This window comes from Gobio gobio, assembly GCF_949357685.1.
Source record: "Gobio gobio genome assembly, chromosome: 13".
Taxonomy (NCBI): domain Eukaryota; kingdom Metazoa; phylum Chordata; class Actinopteri; order Cypriniformes; family Gobionidae; genus Gobio; species Gobio gobio.
Genome location: NC_137106.1, coordinates 32,025,094 through 32,044,940, shown reverse-complemented (window position 1 = coordinate 32,044,940; position 19,847 = coordinate 32,025,094). Strand labels below are relative to the sequence as shown.

Below are 19,847 nucleotides of genomic sequence, written 5' to 3'. Positions count from 1 at the left end.
AGAGAGCATCTCAAAGGCATCCTGTAGGCGTACAATGCTTTTTCATGAACATCAATCATTCTTATGTCTAGGGCAGAGAGGAACTATTGGCTTTTTTTGGGGTGGGTGGGGGGGGTTACAACAAAAAAAACATTACTTTTCGCAATCGTAGATGGCCCCACTTCTCCATTGCAGGTCCTTGATATCTTCCTGGAGTTGAACCAATGAGATATACTCTATACAAGACAACATAGATAAGATGTTATATGTATTAAAACAAATACATTTGTTTTAATTATTATTAATTCAGATATTATTTTAAATATATCACCATTTAACTTATGCGGCAGGTGGGATTTGTTTTCACACAACCAATCAATATTAAAGGAACTGTATGTAAGAAATGTATTTCAATTAATCATAAAATCGCCCTGATATGTCACTAGACATTAAGAAATCATGTGAATTTCAAATATTTATATCACTGACAACAGTTGTCCGGCCAGGATATTGTCATTTTAAAAGTGAAGTTGCAGCCCTCAACTGATGTTAATGTTGACATGTTGTGTTTTGGCCTGAAGCGCCACCCTCCACCTATCTACCAATCACGAAGTCAATAGTGTTTCGGCATCCGGGTTGCCAGCTCTGCTCTAGTTACCACAGCTGCAGCAACAAACTTTTTGGATAAAAAATAAAACTTTACGAAACCTAAAAGACCTCGTTAGAAAAACGTTGTGACAATGAAAAAACAAAGAACTTGCTGTGTAGGACTCGTCATTTGCCATTGGAAGCTCCTTGTAGCAGCCTACTTTCCTGCTGGATCCTACAGCCTATCTGGCAACCTCGAGTCAGGGGGAGGGGGAGAGGGGATACACCGCTCTACAGTCATTTGAAAATGATTGCAGTACCAGTTTTGGCCACAAACTTACATACATTTCCTTTAACCATGTCATATTAGTGGAAACAAACTTTGACAGATATTTTAGACTTTAAAAAGTCTAAACAAACTAGACAATCACGAGCCGAACATTACTGCTTACTCTATTTTTTTGGTGTTTTAATTTGTACACTACCGTTCAAAAGCTTAGGGTCAGTTTAAAAATAATTATTCAGGAGTTTTTATGCAGATGCATTAAAACGGATCAAAACTGAGATGTTTACATTGTGGCAAAAGACTTCCATTTCAAATAAATGCTGTTCTTTTGAAATGTCTATTCATGAAAGAATCCTGAATTGGTTTTATCACGAATCACATAAAAATATTAAGTGACACAACTGTTTTCAACATTGATAATAATAAGAAATGTTTCTTAAGCACCAAATCAGCATAGAATTATTTCTGAAGGATAACTACATATTTTAAAAATAGATACATTAAATACAAAAAATACATTAAATATATAAAAATAGAACATAGTTTTAACATTTAAAAAATATATCACAACATTACTGTAATTACTGTACTTTATTCTTGATTAAATAGATGCAGTCTTGGTCTACATAAGAGTCTATTTCAGATGGACAAAATGGCATGTATAAAAAATAATGGTGGCTGTCTGATTAAGCAGCATTGTGGATACCTTTTGCAATCAGTCAGGTCTTCAAGGTCTGGCTATGCAAGTATGATATCAGCCCATCTTTCTAAATAACATATGGCTCTTTTATTTGTAAAGATTCTCACCTTGTTTCTGACAGATCATGCTGTTTGATGCGGTCAATCCACTCGGCAAGCTCTGGTGCCCGGTATGCTTCCAGGTAATCCAGCAGATCTCTTTTGAAGTTGGTGGGAGACTCCCCCGCTGTTCCCGGACTTCCCTCCGGTAACCTGGGGTACAGAGGACTCATCCACATCCTGTCGTAGAAAAACATGCAGCATATTTACTAACGAAGAGCCAATGGAAAGGGCGTGAATCATTAAAATGTTAAAAGGTTCACACACAAGATTGTCAGATCCTGTGGTGGTGACTAAAGTGTCATTAATTGGTTGGCTTGTGTTATACATTAGACAAATAATATGCTGTTCAAAGTAAAAAAAATGGCTCTGAAAATCAATTCCAAGGGGCAATTATAACAAAGTTAGAAAAATTCAAATTGATGCACAAAAATTACTTCATGTTGATACAGACATCACTGATAACTTGCATTTCAGTAAGCAAGTCAGATGTTAAGTACGCTCTGACAGATTCAGTTCAGTAGGATTTGTCAATCTGAAAACATCTTTTTGAAAGAATTATTCTATTCATAGAAAGAATCGTCTCACAAGAATCTTTTGTTTTGGAATTAGGCTATACTGGTTTGTTTTTGCACACATCTCGCAAGGACAACACAATAAAAAAGATATTACTTGATATTATTTAGCATCTTTTTATTACATTACATCCAATACAGACTGGAGACTCACATTTAAAATGGTTAAAATATGATTTCTTCTGAAGATTCAGTAGCTAAGGAGCACACTGCTGAAAACAAAGCAATGCTGTAAATGCTGAAATATGGCTCTCCAGTGAACAAAAAAAAATAGGTTGTAAATAGGGATGCTCATATTGACCTTTTAACCGTTAACCAAAAGTAAGAATTTTGACGATTAATACTATCGGTTTAAAAGTTGTTGTTGTTTTTAGGGTTGTTTTTTTGCTGCATGGTTAAAGAAAAATATGTTATATTTGTTAAAGGGGTCATGAATTGAGAACTCAACTTTTCATTCAGCCTTTGATATATAAAAGTTTATTGTGATATAAAAATATCTTGTAAAATTCGGAGCTGAAAACTTCCTTGTTAGTCAAAGAAATGCTCTTATTGACCCCAGGTCCAGCAAACGCTTAATCTCAGAATGTGCCAAGCTGTGACGTCAGAGTGTTGTGAAACACCGCCTCAACAGAAGAAGAAATACACCTGATTCTGTAGCCTCGCCCACTGACTAATGCAAGAAATGTAACATAAATAACATATAACATATGTAACAATAAACATGCTGGATAAGCTTCATTCGGATTCCAATATTATGAATGCATGGGTGAACTTTATTTTTAATGAAGATCCAGCTCACGTGGGTAAGACATTGCGCGTTTGTTCCTTCATTTCACCACGGATTCGTTTGTAAACAAGAGACTGGATTTGCAGACAGGATGAGATTACATGAATGAATGAAGCAACACACTAATGTGAGTAAAAGAAAGTGTGTGTTAGTGATGCACGGTCCGCGGTTATATCCACCGATCGGGCAGGACAAGTAATAAAAAATAACATTCCAATTAATTGCGGGGGGATGAGAGATAAATCATTGTGTTTGTTTGATAAAGACGTTTTGCGAGCCCTGTGGGCGAATCATTCCGGTTGCCGTTTTCCCACACGCTTTCAAAACAATTCCCCACGTGTACTCACGGGGGAGCCGAAGGTCATTGTAATATGCAAAGCTTATCCAATCAGCAGTGGCTGTTTACTTCCAAGTCTTCAGTGTGGCACGCCCATAAAAACCAAACGTTCCATGAGAGAGGCTCAAAACCAGGGTACAAAATAGCCTATTACTTATTCATTATGATGTCACGCAGACATCATAAGTTGACCTCAGACAACAATATAAAAAAATAAACAGAGCCAGTTCATGACCCCTTTAAATCACAGGGCGGGTCAACACGTGCAACCACACGTGTCTACACAGACATATTTAGCAAAATAAAGCAATAGAAAAGTAGTAGGGCTACTGTGTAGGACCATTTCGACAGAAAGGGCGACGAAGTTACTTGCAGAATATGCTACGTGGTATTAAAATACAGCAGTAGTACAAGCTCTTGACTGGTGGAAAGCAAATGAATGGCCACTCTAGCGAGGCTTTATCTCTGTATTGCCGGGGCATCAGTGCCATATGAGAGGGTGTTTTCTGCCGCGGGTCTCTAGTCAACAGGTCAACTGTCAACAGGCTGCGCTACAGACTAACCCCACATATGTAACATGTTACTTTAAAAAAATATAAAAACCAGTCAAGCTGTGGATTGAGGAAGGCCTGATATTTTTATTTGACGGGAATTTTTTTTTGTCTGTTGTCAGAAACGCTGCAGGTGCATGAAAATTTGATAATGTGTGAACCCAGGTTCTGTTGTTGTTGAGCTGTTTAATGCCAATTCAATATTATAATCTTATCAGTTAACGGTTAATATTCAAATAATGAGCGGCGGTTGTTGTGTGAAATGTGCATCCCTAGTTGTGAAAATGACATATGCGTTTTCATTTGACTGATTAAAATATGGGGTCTCTACCCTTACCAAGGCTCGTAGCAGTGAACCCATTAATGCACTAGTTCAGTTTCTTAATAAATTATTGCTAATTGACATTTTTGTACTTAAGTTTAATGGAGATTAATTTAATTAGTTTTAAGGCTTCTGCATTCTCAAAGTGGACGCATACACGCAGAAAAAGACGTCAACGTTCTAGACTTCTCTTAGAGAAGTCCAATATCTCATGATTGGAGGAGTGTGGGGACTTGTCTTGACAGACTGGTTATAGCATATTCCCATGAGACACTAGGAGAACAAATCAATACGGCTTCAGATTGGAGCCATTACAATAAACTTCAGAAGAGACTTGAGAGGAAGAGATCTCAAGAGGTCTGTGTGAATAATAATTATAATATGGCATGGGCCTCAATATCTAAGGGATACCTGGGATCAGACAGATGTCAGACCTATAATGATATTTATTGTGCTTTGCTGCAGTCTGAAGCTGATGGAGACAGGTTGGCATTTGTACATATATATGCGAGGAACAGAGGGTGCATTCTGTAACTGCATCTAGCATTTACCCAGTCAATTCAAACAGCTGAGCTATGAAAAGTATTGTTGCTGTTTAGAAGCTTTGCAATATTTTCACAGGTAAAGGACAGGAAGTCTATTCTGCTCTCACCCTGGAACAGAGTGATGAGTATGATGTGGTGAAATCTGCTGTTACATGTGTATGAACTCGTGCCTGAAGCATACCCGCCCAAAATTTTGACATTTGAATAAAGCTGATGAATGTACTTAAATTGAATTTGCAAGGGAAAAGGAAAATGTATATGATCGATTGTGTACTTCTATGAAAGTCACAACTAAAGAGCAGTTAAGAGAATTGATGCTTTTGGAGGAGTTTAAGCACTGTTCCTCCTCATGCTGTGGCTACATATCTCACTGAACACAAGGTGAATAAACTTTCTGAAGCTGCTATCATGGCTGATGAGTTTGTGTTAACCCATCGTGGGTCATTCAGTTCAGTCAGCTTTAAAACATACATGAATAAGTCTAAGTTTTGCTCTCAAACCAAGGCTAAGTCTGTTGTGATGGCACGAAATGTTAAGTTGCCAGTTGTTGATAAATCTAGTAAACCTGCACTCTCAAGAGAGATGGTTTGAATTTATTGTAAAAAGCCTGGCCATAAAATATCTCACTGACTTGTCCTTGAGAAGGAAGAGAGACTTTCAAAACCTGTTGCTTTAGTCACTACTTCACCAGTCATTGATGACACTTTTGAAAAAAAGAGAGAGATTTTTGTCTCATTCCAGTGGTAAACCTGGTGATCAGAGTGTTGCTGATTCTGTTGATTATACTCCTTTTTCACTAAAGGAACTGTGTCATTGTCTGGTTCAGAGGAAACTGTCAGTGTGCATTCTCTGAGATACGGGAGCTGCGCAGTCGTTTCTTTTGGAAGGGATTTTGCCTTTAACTTCTGAAACGGCTACAAGGTTTTGAAATGGGGTTTGTTGAAGTGCATTTGCACCGAATCTATCTTTCCTCTGCCATAGTATCTGGTAATGTTGTAGTTGGTGTCCGTTCCGCACTTCCAGTCCCTGGGATTACATTCATTCTGGGAAATGATTTGGCTGGGTAGAAATGTTTGGGGAGAGAGGAGTGTGGCAGCTCAACCCATAGTAGTATCTGTACCCAAAAAATCTGATGTTGAAAAACAAGTTCCCTGAGTTGTTCCCAGCTTGTGCAGTCACTCGATCGATGGCTAACCAACTACCTGAAAAACAAGCTGCAGAGGTCCCACTTAATGACACATTCTTTTACACTGTTATTGCAGGTGAACCAGAATCTGATGTATCGAAATGTTTTAAACAAAAAGACTTGAGGGTCTGCTCTTCGCCATCTCCTGATCAGGAAGAATCTGCCGTATTGCAAAGTGTATCTGCTGTTCCATCTGAGGTTATGTCCACTCTAGAGTTGTTCCGATTCCGATACTAGTATCGGAAACGTAACCGATACCACAACAAATTCTGGCATCGGTATCGGCGAGTACTTGAATCCATGTACCGATCCGATACCCTTTTCTTAAACAAAACCTAGTTATTATGACCGCTAGCTTTGCCTAACCGCTGCACGATTCTTCTTCGCTGCTCAGAATGCATTGCAAACACAGGAAGTTGTGCTGTGTTGCCACGAGCAACCACTGTTTAGAGCAGCGATGAAGAAATGAGAACGCGCTAGCAGTTTGTCGGCATTTCAGAGTGGACCAACCAGCCAGTAAAACGGCGCATGTCTCATATGCCAGGCTGCAATTTCAAGGGGTGGCACAAGTATTAGAAACTTTAACACAAGTAACTTAATAAAGCATTTGAAGACGTGTCACCCCGAAGAACACAACGGTTGCACCCTGGTACAGTTTGCCTGGTCGCAAATACATCTCTGAAACCGTGCTCCTTTAGCTATATGAGACAGTGCGTGAACACATTTCATGCAAAGTAAAAGATGTTGTTCTTGAAATTGTGAGCAATACTAAGTTCCCACAGCAGTGTGTAACCTAGTTTAAGTTACTGAAAATATGTATATTTTCGTTCTGGGTTTGCTCTTGTTGAATCTTGTTCAGTTGAGATTTATTTGTGTACTCTGATTTCACTACACCGTGACTGCACTTAGTATTTTTAAAGGACTACTTAGATTGAGTATGTTACTGTTGCACTTTTTTTTGTACTTTTGTTTGGTATATAAAAACTGAAATGCCTTTTATTTAACAAAATTGTTTCTCGACTTTAAGTTGTAAAGAGATTATTTAATTTTCTTATATAGTTTTTATATTCCTAGATTTATTTGTTGCACTGTTGTGTTTTTTATACAGTTATATTGTAAAACTAAAATACCTTTTTCAGTTTGAAGTGTTAAATTTGTGGCTGCATTTGAAGTTCTTTTTCGCTCAAGAAAAAAAATATTACTGTGAAATGTATGTCGGATAATAAAAAATACTGTAATAAATAGAGTAGTTCATTATGTATTTGTTCATGTTTTATTAAGGGATAAGTCTGAAGCACACCATAAAATAATTTCTAGCAATTCATACAGGGATAGTAGTATATACAGCTGTATATACAGATACACACCCAGGTATCGGATCAGTACTTGGTATCGGCCGATACCCTGAGCCCAGGTATCGGAAAGGGAAAAAGCCCAATCAGAAAGTCCCAGCTGCTCCCTTACAGCCTATTTCGGTGGTTTACAACCCTTTTGAACATCTGATTATTGACTGTGTTGGTCCTCTGCCACGGTCTAGGGCTGGTCATCAATATCTTTTTACTGTTATGTGCCAGAATAGCCGTTATCCTGCAGCTTACCCATTGAGGTCTATCACTACTAAGTCTATTTTGAAGGCCCTCACTAACTTCATGTCTACCTATGGTATTCCCAAGGTTATCCAATCTGATCAGGGTTCAAATTTTTCCAAAGCCCTGCGTCAGCTTCGAGTTACCCACAATATTTCTAGTGCTTATCATCCACAGAGTCAGGGAGCTCTTGAAAGGTTCCATCAAACTTTGAAGTGTCTTTTAAGGTCATATTGTGTGGAGCTCGATGCTGATTGGGAAAAGGGTCTGCCGTGGATGTTACTGGCTATATGTGAAGTAACCCAAGAAAGCCTGGGTTTTAGTCCAAACAAATTAGTCTTTGGGCATGCAGTACAAGGACCTACTGCAGTTCTAGCTGATGAATGGTGTACGTCTAAGCCTCCAGAAAACGTTATAGAATATGTGAGTGGGTTTCGCTGCAGACTTTATGAGGCCCGAGCTATTGTTTAAAAGAATTTGGGTAAATCTCAAACAAAAATGCTACAGCTTTTTGACAGGAAGGCTACGTTTAGGAGTTTTCAGGTGGGTAATCAGGTATTGGCTTTGCTACCGCTTCCTGCTAATCCATTCCAAGCAAAGTTTACAGGACCTTATAGCGTAGCTAAACGTCTTTTAGATAATAATTATCCGCTGAATACTCCTGATTGTCGAAGAAAGGTGCAGGTTTGTCACATTAATTTGTTAAAATCTTATGTAGCTCCTGTTACATCTGTCTATGTTAATGTGGTGACAACTTGTGACTCTTTTAATTCAGAGCAACAGTCTGTGCTTTCTCCCATTTCAGCCTACAGTATGGGTGACTTTTCTCCAGGGAATACTGATGAGGATGGGAATCTTCTTTCTTGGGAAAAAGTAGATGGACGACTTAACAACTCTGAGATTCTTACTGATTTGTACTGTCATCTTTCTTATTTGGCAGAGAAGGAGAGGAGTGATATCATTGAGTTAATGATGTCATTTCCTTCTCTTTTCCGTGACGTCCCTGGTCGTACTTCTGTCATTGAACATGACATAGACGTAGGAACTTCATAACCCGTTGGCTGAACCTAGTTTTAGTTCATGGAGTTCTCCCTGCGTTTTATTGAATAAACCGGATGGCTCGTATCGATTTTGCACTGATTATTGAAAACTAAATTCTTTGACGAAACCAGACTGTTTTCCATTACCTCGCTTTGACGACTGTGTTTTACAACCTTTCCACCTAGAATGCCTCCATGTGCGAGGAAAGGATAATGTGATAGCTGACGCCCTTTCTAGAGTGTAACATCATGATGTCTGTGTTGCATGTCTCTCTTCTTTTTCTTTTTGCATTTCTAGGGACCAGAAATGTTGGAAGATGGAGTGGAGTGGTAGATGCTTCATGGATCGATTAACTACTTGATTATTGTCTTTGTTCTCATGGGTTGATTACATTTTTTTTTTCTTTTGAATTCTTTGCAGAATCTTTTTGAGGACTGGTTACGACCATGTCTTCTATTTCTTACTTGAGGATGTGATTGGCTGCAGACAGCACTCCTAATTGATTAATTTATGGGTGGAGAGCATAAAAGTTGTAGTAACCTGCTCATCAGTACTTCCTCTGGTGGAACATCGTTCTCCAGAGAAGTAATTTGCTCTAGCTTATGTTTTAGTTTGTTTATCATTTATCAACATTCTTCACCTATTGGATTATTATTTTTCCCTTTATCGTTTAAATCCATAGACCAAATCCATTGTGTAATATTTCTGTAACAGATCACTATTTTTATCTAATAAATAATCTTGCAAGTCAAACCATTTGTTTGCATGTGTGATCCTCTTTATGTGACGGTTGAGAACGAGCTGGCCGCGACACCATATACAAGTCATCACAACTAGTGGAGCCTAAAAACCTATTTAATGATTTAATGATAATGGCAAAAGTATACTTCACTTTTAGCGTGTACGCTAGGGTCAGAAGAGGTTGCACAAGCGCAATTTATTTATTTTTTACAGTATTTACTTGGGTTGTAACTCGTGGCAAGAGAGATTGCTCAAAACTGTGCATGCGTCAAACCTAACAAGACACAATATTTAATTGAATTACTTATAAAATAAATAAATATAATTTTTTTTAAACATAAAACAAACAAAATAAAAAAAAATAAAAATAGGAAACAAAAATCTCATAGATATCTCAGGTGTTTAAGTAGCTAATTGACAGAGCAAAAAGAAAATAAATAATACTGAAACATTACACATTGTAGCGACTGAGACAAATCAGGCACATAATTACTTTTAACAAATTTAACAAATATGCTGTAAATGCTCTATGCTTAGTAGCAGACCTTCCCCCAGTAGCGCAGGAAAGGCCTCCGTTACCAGGGTTACCATCAGATAAGACTTGGTTTACGACTCAAGGATTTTCCAGAGAGAGCTGTGACTCTTAATTGATTCTTTTTTGAAAAGGGACCCAATGCCCTTAAAAAGGTATTTCTTGCATTAATTTATAGAAAACTGTTCTATAAATGAACATGCACCCCAGGACATTGTGTGTAAAATTTAACCTGTGTTGTACAGGGTCTCTTGTATGGTATTTTGTTTATGCATGTCTTATGAGCAACTTACTAGTTCATGTCACCTCATATATGTCTTGTCTCCTATCAAATTAATGCTCGTTTCACGACTTACACTTTCATGTATGTTCCTTTTTCAGAGGATGCAGTGTGTGTTTGTTGCATTAATTGGAGTATAAATGGGCACAGACCCATTGATTCATGCTTGAAACAAAGAGCCATAAACCTCCTACAGACGAATTTCCCGCTGGGAAATCCCAACAATCCCACTGGTCAACTCAATCACAAAGGGTGGGACTTCTTGCAGACTCTTAAGGAGAGACACAGAACCCCTCCTTCTCTTCTACCTCTGGACCAAAGGCCTAGGCACACAGAGCCAAATGATTGTGTGAGACAGGAAACCCGATGCCACCACACGGCCCAGCAGGCCCAAACTCCGCACGCCATGTGCAACTTCCTCAACATCGACGGAGTCGAAGGAACCATGCAAGTTCACCGTTGTTCCTTCGCTCAACAAGGAAACTATCGCAACTGCAAAACCATCGGATGGAACCATCACGACTTTCTCCTGCGACCGTATATCTGGACGCCTTCTCGGGCAAATGCAAGTAATGTACTAAGAAATACAAGTCGCTGTGTAGTTAGTAAAACTGTAAACTCCTTTGCTCAGACAAAGGAGCTTATCAGGGATGGTTCTCCCAGGTTTAGACTCTTTGCATAACTTCATCCATTTGTTCTGACCCGTTTCTTCCAACCACTTTAACCTTGCCGCTTACCATGTATATGTTTTGTGTATGTATGTCTTATGTCAGTTTAGTCTTGTACGTGATTTAATTATTAAAGTTTGTGCACAATATATGCTTGGTTCTGACTCCCTGCCTGCAAACAAATTGTCACTTAAATGATCGATCTTATGCGCTCCAAGCGGTTATGTAAATACAAAGGAAGAATAGTTTTTCTGTGGCCATGAAAAATATCCTTTTCTTAGAATTGATTAATAATCAATACTGAACGTTCATAGGATGAACTGATTGATTGATTGTAATGTTAATGTAGCTACATCAAGTTAATCTATTTAACTGATTCAAATATTCATTATTAATCATAATAAATAATCATAATGAGTTATGAATAATTATTAATATTTCCCTTCTGTCATTTGTTCACTCATTCTTGTGACATGCCAAATTCCAAGACCCACGCTATACTTTTTTTGACTGTCCACTCCCACCACACCAAAGATAAAACTGCCCTATCCCAATGCAGCCCTCTAATCCCAATCTCATTAATCAGGCACACACACAAACAGATCATTCTAGGTGGCGCTAGGGCTGCACGATTAATCGAAATCGAACCGCAATAGCGATTTTGGCTAATGTGTGATTATGAAAGCGCAAAGGCTGCGATTTTAATGAAATAAATAAATGCCCAGCGTGTCATTGAAGAGCTGCTCTGTGATCAGTAGTAAATGCTGTTCCGTCTGAAAGCACTGTGAGTTTTGTAATAAGTTTTATAATAAGTCACTTATTATAACGTGCGTTTGAAAAAGCAACACGTGTCAAACATCTTCACAAACTAGTAATGTGAAGTGTTCATAAAGCTGTTATGTTTAATAACATGTTTTAACTCACTTCATATAGTCAGTCGAGTGTTTGTGAGCTGACGTGGCTTCTTATCACAGAATGAGGCAGACAATGTATTATTCGATAGTATTCTATACAGTGATGAAGTCTATGTCAATCAGCACTGCATTATTATTATGAAAATACCCGAGAAGGCTTGAAGAACTCAAATACACCACATCTTGATGCAGTCGTGTTTATTGTCTTCATGTTTAATCAGTCAAAGCGTTTCTATAAATATATATGACAATCTAAATGTTTTTCTTATATATAGTGTTTTTTAAATATACAGATTTTTTTTCCCACAGTGGATGCATAAGAGGCTCATATTTCATATTAAAGACAGACTTTAAGAAATTGATATCACAGATAAAAAGCAGAGATTTTTATAATAATAATTTTATTATTATTAGACCTTTCTTATGATTTTTAGTCATAGGCTGTCTGCATATTAACAGGTAACCCAGCAGTTTTTTTTGTAAAATAAGTTTTCTGTAAAATATAAATATTATTATTATTAGTATTATTATTAGTAGTAGTATATAGTTTTATTTATTCTTAAATACTCTATTTTTAACAATGAAAATGTTATTGTAACAGTAATATTTCTTATTTTGTTAAATATTTTTATTTAGCAATAATAATAATCATAATTATTATTAGTCATATCAATATATAAACACAAAATTTTATATATATACACACACACACTTAATTTTCATTTGTAAAAAAAAAAAAAAAAAAAAAAACGCATTTAAATCGCAATTTTAACCAGAATAATCGCAATTAGATATTTTCCCCAAAACATGCAGCCCTAGGTGACGCTATAAACAGCAAATTTAGGTTTCCGTTAATAGCGCCATAACATCATGGGACAACATTCACTTTTTATTATTCAAATCCTTCAGTGCTAATACATTTTCAACTGTGGCCTATAATGTCTAATTTACCTATATACTGCTAGCACAATATCCATAATATAAACTTCACAAAAGTAGGCGCACATAGAATTTTCGAGGACATATGCCCAATTACTTTAATTTTTGATGGTAAGGAGCACTCTAAAAAACTGTTCAATGTGACTAAAGAGAATTGAATTGTCAAGTGATTTGACAATGTGAATTGTTATGTGTCACACCATTTTACACTACCATTTAAAAGTCTGTCAGCAAGGATGCATTTTTTTATTAATTAAATGTGACAGTATTGTTCACAGTAATACCAAAACACGTATTAAGGAAGTCAATAGTGGCAATTTTGATTTAATGTTAATTGTACTATCAAATTATAACCACAGAACTGATTCTTTCATATTTAGAAAATGTGACATTTTCTCCACTTCTATTTCCACTTGTGGCTGCTTTTATTTTTAGGGTAAGTTGTCATAGTTAGGAAAACTTCTGTAGTGGTGAATGGAAGATAACAGCAAATATTGACAGCAAATTTCCTTTCCATTGCAAAAGTACATTAGTGTTTCCATGACTTTCCAAATATTGTGAGATTGATTACAGCAGTCAGAAGAGAGAATGATGCGAAATTTGTTCTTTTGTTTTTGTAATTCACAGCCAAAATAACACTAAGTATAGCGTTATAAAAGTATGTTACTTTTTTATTTTTATTTTTATGAAAATATGAAACTTATACTAGATTTGCGATGCTGATAACTGTGCGTGAAAAATGCGTCATCACAGTCTGTGAAGTGTCCACTGGGAAACGTCAAGCCGGATTCACATCGTCTGTATAAACACCTCAGTACAACGTGGCACAATATGTGCATGATCCGCTGGGCCATGGTTCCAACACTTCTTAATGCCCTCTGTATGAACTGATACTGATCTTGCAGTACAGGTTGAGTAAATGTACTAATAATCTATGCCAGATTGTCTGAATATATTTATACCAGAGTGTTTAAATATTAATTGCTCAATTTAGAGATTTAATTTCCTTCTCACTAATCCACAGCCTAGTGTGGGCTTTTGTCTCCTTAATGGTATTCTGTTCCCGATGAACCGCTAATAAAATCGAGCCCAATAACCAAAAGCAATTGCTAATTCACTGGGCATCGCTCTGTCCTTCCTGCTAGCTTCTGCTGGTATGAATATGACACCATGGAGAATATATTTATTTATGGGCAGCTTTCATAAAATGCTGCTTCATTTAAGTAAATATTCCATGTAGCTAATTTAAACAGACCATTTCAGGTCAGAGAGGAGTCTATAATAACATGATTGGTCTATTCAGATTTGCAGAGCTCAACACTCCAATTTAGGATACATCATCTTAATTTCAATTTACTGAAAGTGTCTGCTCAGTGTTGTCATAGCAACAGACAAATGTGTCATTAGGACTTGCGAATACACAACTTCCATTTCAGGAATGAAACAAATGTTGTTGCACTTGGAAAATGAGCAACTTAAAATAAGAGCACAAACATAAACAGCTCGTTTCTAAACTGACCGCACCATCAGAATTTAGCTCATCTTACCCTTGCGTCTTCTGGTACCAATCGGCTCGGATGAGGTTTGAGGTCAGAATGATGACTCTGAATCCCTCCTCGTACCAAAGCAGCATCATTTTCCTGCAAAAAAAAAGCAACTACGACTTAAATACAACAAATCTTACATAATGACATTCATTTGATCTAATCTCTTTCTTTCATTTGTGTCAATCAAACAGTACAAAACACTGCCAATAAACACTATGGCACACTTACCAAAGACTCATTATATTATATAACTTCCCTGCACAATAACATTGATTTTACCTAAAATACAAGCAGTATAAAAGAGTACCTTTCAGAATGGGGGCACATTCACGAAGCTTTCAGCTTTTGTATTATATTAGTTATAACAAGAACCCCTCATTTTGGAATATAAAATCAATTATGTGCTGTTCTTTGTGTGGAAAAAGTATTATTTGACTTAATAAAATAAGAAAAAGCTCTCCATGTTCTTCAGAGAGGGATGTTTAGAACTCATTTGAAGGAAAATTAGCATATGAAGAACTCACAAAGGTGTTTGAGAAGGATTATCCTGCCAATATTTGTGTTCTTTTGCTTTATTTTTTTGATACATTTATATGGAATAAGACAAGCTTTTTAATTTGCTCCTCTGGAGCCAAAAATACTCAATCTTGTTATGTCTGCCTCTGTTGAATAAAACATGAAAGATTCTTTGGAGAAAAAAAAAACAGTACTCTAGGAATACATCACATTAAAATTCAATACTGCGCCTGTTTAACATCTAATTTCAACGCATCACAACAGATGCTCAGCTGATAATCTGCACACCGGCATGGGTTGTGAAGAATTTAATGCTCTCTTGAGTAGGAGTGCTATGTTCCATACGCAGTATGCTACTGCTCATAAAAACTACACTTGATCAAGGTATTTTTATGAAATTATATAAGCTACAACACTACCACTGCTGACTTGTCACTCAAAAACAGTACTTTATGTTGATTGCTTCCTCGTATAATGTATAATGAATGGTCAAATGTATGTTGACATTCAAATAACACACCAATAGATGCTTTTTGAGAGTTTCATTTCATAACCTTGAGCAGTAATATGTTGGGAAGTTGGATAAAGGAGTTTGCTTGGTGATGAAAGGAACAGAGTGAGAAGTGTGTGATGTCAGGTACTGATGGGATGTGGCTCATAGCCTGCTTTTCAATTCATCCCAGAGGAGTTCAGTGGGGTTCAGGTCTGGATTTTAGGTTAAAGGGTTGGTTTACCCAAAAATGAAAATTCTGTCATTAATTACTTACCCTCATGTCGTTCGACACCCGTAAGACCTTTGTTCCTCTTTGGAACACAAATTAAGATATTTTTGTACAATAATTTTATGAAGCGATGAGAATAGTTTTTGTGCGCAAAAAAATAAATAAATAACGACTTTATTCAAAAGGTGCTTGTCTTCCATCTAGGCCTCTGATGTGAACTCACGAAGCACCACGACACATGCGCAAGAATAGAGCAGGCATTCTGACACATGACCCGGAAGCGAGGAGTTTTGTTTACAAGCAGAAGAAGACGTGCCGTATCTAAGCTGTTGAATTCTACATTGATCGTGCTTCAGGTCTTGGAGTAGTGGTCAAAATGGGGCTAAAGTGTGCATTTCCTGGATGCCCGAATGCCGGCTCTATGTAATATTCTCGCGCATGCGTCGTGGTGCTTCGTGAGTTCACGTCAGAGACCTAGACGGAAGACAAGCACCTGTTGAATAAAGTTTTTTTTTTTTTGTTGCACAAAAACAATTCTCATCACTTCATAAAATTATTGTAGCACCACTGTAGTGAGATGGACTTTGTAACGACGTCTTTAGTACCTTTTATGGGTCCTGTGAGTGCAAATTACATTGCTGCCAATGGAGGCCTTTCTGAGCCATCGGATTTCAACAAAAATATCTTAATTTATGTTCCGAAGATGAACAAAGGTCATAAGAGGACAGTGATGATGGTGTAAAACATCTCAAACTGAACCCTTCCAAGCTCCAAAAGGTAACGAAATATGTTTTATTTTATTCCTCTGTAATTGTTACTCTAATATCAGCAGTTTTATATATTATCGTGACAGGTATAGATCTATCCATGTTAGACATAGATATAGTTTTGAATTGAAAATATACGTAATTCATACGTTAATTCATAAATTAATGTGACAAGAAGAAACATTTGCACTTTCGACATATAATTCGACGGATAAGAGTGAATCTGTGCACATTTGAAATTCCTTCATAACTACAATTAGACCTAGAACTTATTTTATTATTCTTATTTATTTATTCCCTAAAACCCCTTTTAATAATTTAATTAATTTTTTTTTTTTAATTAATAATAATAATAATAAATCCACACCCCCTTCAGCCGGTAGGTGCCACAAGCACAAAAGTGAAACTCCGCCTATGTACTTGGTTTTATGCATGTTTTATGTGTGCACAGAGAGGTTTGACCATGTAGTGTACTACAAACCTCAAGCTTAGTTCACCCAAAAATGAAAATTCTGTCATTAATTACTTACCCTCATGTCGTTCGACACCCATAAGACCTCTGTTCATCTTTGGAACACAAATGAAGATATTTTAGTTGAAATCTGATGGCTCTGAAAGGCCTCCATTGGCACAATGCACGGTACACTCTCAAGACCCTTAAAAGGTACTAAAGCATCGTTACAAAGTCCATCTCGCAACAGTGGTTCTATAATAACTTTATGGAGTGACGATAATAGTTTGTGAGTGCAAAAAAACCCTAAATAACGACTTATATAGCGATGACGATTTCAAAACACGGCATCATGAAGCTTCGAAGCGTTATGAATCAGTGAGTCGATTCAGCAGTTTGGCGGTTTGACACGCGATCCGAATCATCATTCGACTCACTGATTCATAACGCTTCGAAGCTTCATGGTGCCGTGTTTTGAAATCGTCATCACTATATAAGTCGTTATTTAGGGTTTTTTTGCGCACAAAAACTATTATCGTCCCTCCATAAAGTTATTGTAGAACCACTGTAGTGAGATGGACTTTGTAACGACGTCTTTAGTACCTTTTAAGGGTCTTGAGCATAGACTGTAAAAAAATATGGACGTAGTGTCCGTGACGTCACCCATAGGATTCTGATGAGCCGTTCTGAAGCGCAAAGTAGGGACGAGCCATCTTGGCAGCGCGTCATCGCGCGTCACTCCCGGATAACAGAAAATGGGCAAAAAGGCGGGACGTGGGCGGAGCTTAAGTGACGCGATGACTAACAGACAGCAGATAAATGGCTATCCACCTGTCACTCGAAATGGCCACGCCCTTAATTATGCAGAATTTTAAGGCTTTATATAATGTAAACGAATGAGTTATAAAAAAATTCACCCCCCTCACAGTTGTCATGAAGGGCAAAATGAGCCGTATAGACCAAAAGCACAATTTGTACCAGGCTGTAAACATGTTTTATTCTGCTCTAAAGTTGGCCATTTTAACATGGTGCTCAATGAGATTCTGCTCCCTTCTGGATCCTGTCCCTAGCGGCCAGTTGATGAATTGCAGTTTGAGGCACTTCCGTATTGGCTTCAAGAGAAACTGCGGGAGGTTGCCGCTTGGTCTTGAGAGTGTACCGTGCATTGTGCCAATGGAGGCCTTTCAGAGCCATCAGATTTCAACTAAAATATCTTCATTTGTGTTCTGAAGATGAACGGAGGGCTTACGGGTGTCGAACGACATGAGGGTAAGTAATTAATGACAGAATTTTCATTTTTGGGTGAACTAACCCTTTAAGTCTAAGTTCTTCTTCACTCTTTAGTCTCACTAAAATTATACAGAGAAATAAAAGGTCAAACACTCACGTATGATGTGTGCCGAATGCAATGTCCAGTTTGGCCTGTCAAAAACAATAGAGTTCAATTCAACAATAAACATTTAGTACTTCTTTTCAAATAGAATGGTATGGAATATTGTACAGATATTGAGAAAAAAAATGTTAAAGTGACAGTTCACCGAAAAATGAAAATTCTGTCATCATTTACTCACTCTCATGTTGTTCCAAACATGTATGAGTTTCTTATCTTAATCATCTTAAAAAGATGATATTTTGAAAAACATGGGGAACCAAACACCCATTGACTTCCATAGTACGGGGAAAAAAATTCTATCAACCCATCAACTGTTTGGTTAACAAACATTCTTCAAAATATCTTCTTTTGTGTTCGGCAAAAGAAAAAAATTCAAACAGGTTTGGAACAATTCGAGCGTGAGTAAATGATGACAGAACTTCAATTTTTAAGTGAACTATCCCTTTAAGAGGACCTCAGACTTCCATAAAGTTGAATGCTTCCCTCTAGTGGAATAAGTAGCTTATTACAAATCAAGAGAGCCATAAAAATCCCAGACCTGGCAGAAACGAATATGTGGATATGGTTTGGCTTGCTCAATTAACCGGGCCTTGGACTCTCTCTTTTCCCCGTGAACAAGTATGACCGGTTTGTCCCTATAAAAACAAAAAGCATAAGTACTCGTTTGCCATGTAGTGCCATTTCAGTCGATGTTGTGAAATGATGTGTTTTCAATTTATGCAGATGCAATCCCACATTAAATCTTACCTAAATTCTGGCGGATACTGCTCCACCATCCATGGAATGTCAAAACAGTAATTAAACTACGAAAGAAGAAAGATGTGAATCAGGGCAAAAACCTTACAAACTTTTGTGTGGTTTGGTAGACACCTTAGCAGCAACTTCATCCATTCACACAATACCTGTACAGACTCTTTTAGCATTCCAAACATCGGAGAAAGTATATCTAATTATTGGAAAGGAAGAAAACAGGAAGTTTATTAGAAATGATCAAAATCATATCCATATCATAACTTTATTATATATATATATATTTAAGTTCACACTATATAAATACCTTTAACATGCAGCGCTCCAGTGTTAAACTTTTTTGGTATCCCCGTGACTTTGTTCAAATAAAAGCGATACATGTCATTCATAGACAATAAGTTGGTCTCAAAGAAATCAGTTGGCTCTTCTTTATAATAACTAGTGCCGTGAGGGCTCGGAGGACGTTTGTCTTCAGTCTTCTTCCTTTTAGGACTTAGCTTTAGCTTTTTGGGTTCATTTTTCAGGACAGGTGGAGGAGCATCATCATCACTGCTGGAGAGGTTCCAGCCCCCCTCCTCGGTTTCTCTCTTTCTCTTTACAGCAGGTGAGTTGCTTTTGTACTTTACAGGTTCGGTTTGATTCACATGTGCAGCATTTCTGGCTTCGGATCCCATGGAAGGAGCAGACGGGTCTTTTACAGGATGGGAGTTTTCAGCTTTCTCATTGCGCTTTGGACTCAGTTTGGGCTCTTGCTTGAAGGTGGTGATCTTATCTGGTTTTCTTTCTAAATCAGGTTTAATGCTTGGTTTGTGAGAATCCTTTTGAGGTGTTGGAGGGATAATGTTGTCCTCGTCTTCACTATCTGATATGGTCCACTTGCCATGTTGACTGTCCTGGGACATTTTTGTTCAGCTATAACATTAGATCACATACAGCGTTAATCTTTTTTTGTTGTTGTTGCATACAGTAAACTATCTACTGAAAACGAGCATACTATATACTATGTAAACAACAGTGCCTTATTTGTCCAAAGATGCACTGAAAAA

The 19,847-nt window shown here is 37.3% G+C and overlaps 1 protein-coding gene across 2 annotated transcripts in view; it reads right to left on the bottom strand.

Annotated features, from left to right (window-relative positions):
* Nucleotides 1-19,847, bottom strand: part of tdp1 (tyrosyl-DNA phosphodiesterase 1) — a 65,139-nt gene that overhangs the window by 44,936 nt on the left and 356 nt on the right. For both annotated transcript variants that reach the window (XM_079832945.1, XM_079832946.1), the window contains exons 2-9: nucleotides 19,109-19,713; nucleotides 18,954-18,997; nucleotides 18,799-18,854; nucleotides 18,590-18,686; nucleotides 18,046-18,080; nucleotides 14,203-14,295; nucleotides 1,661-1,831; nucleotides 137-215 (exon numbers count right to left, since the gene is read on the bottom strand). In XM_079832945.1, coding sequence (XP_079689071.1) covers nucleotides 137-215; nucleotides 1,661-1,831; nucleotides 14,203-14,295; nucleotides 18,046-18,080; nucleotides 18,590-18,686; nucleotides 18,799-18,854; nucleotides 18,954-18,997; nucleotides 19,109-19,703 — 1,170 coding nt within the window. In that variant the 5' untranslated portion in view covers nucleotides 19,704-19,713. The remainder of the gene's footprint in view (nucleotides 1-136; nucleotides 216-1,660; nucleotides 1,832-14,202; nucleotides 14,296-18,045; nucleotides 18,081-18,589; nucleotides 18,687-18,798; nucleotides 18,855-18,953; nucleotides 18,998-19,108; nucleotides 19,714-19,847) is intronic.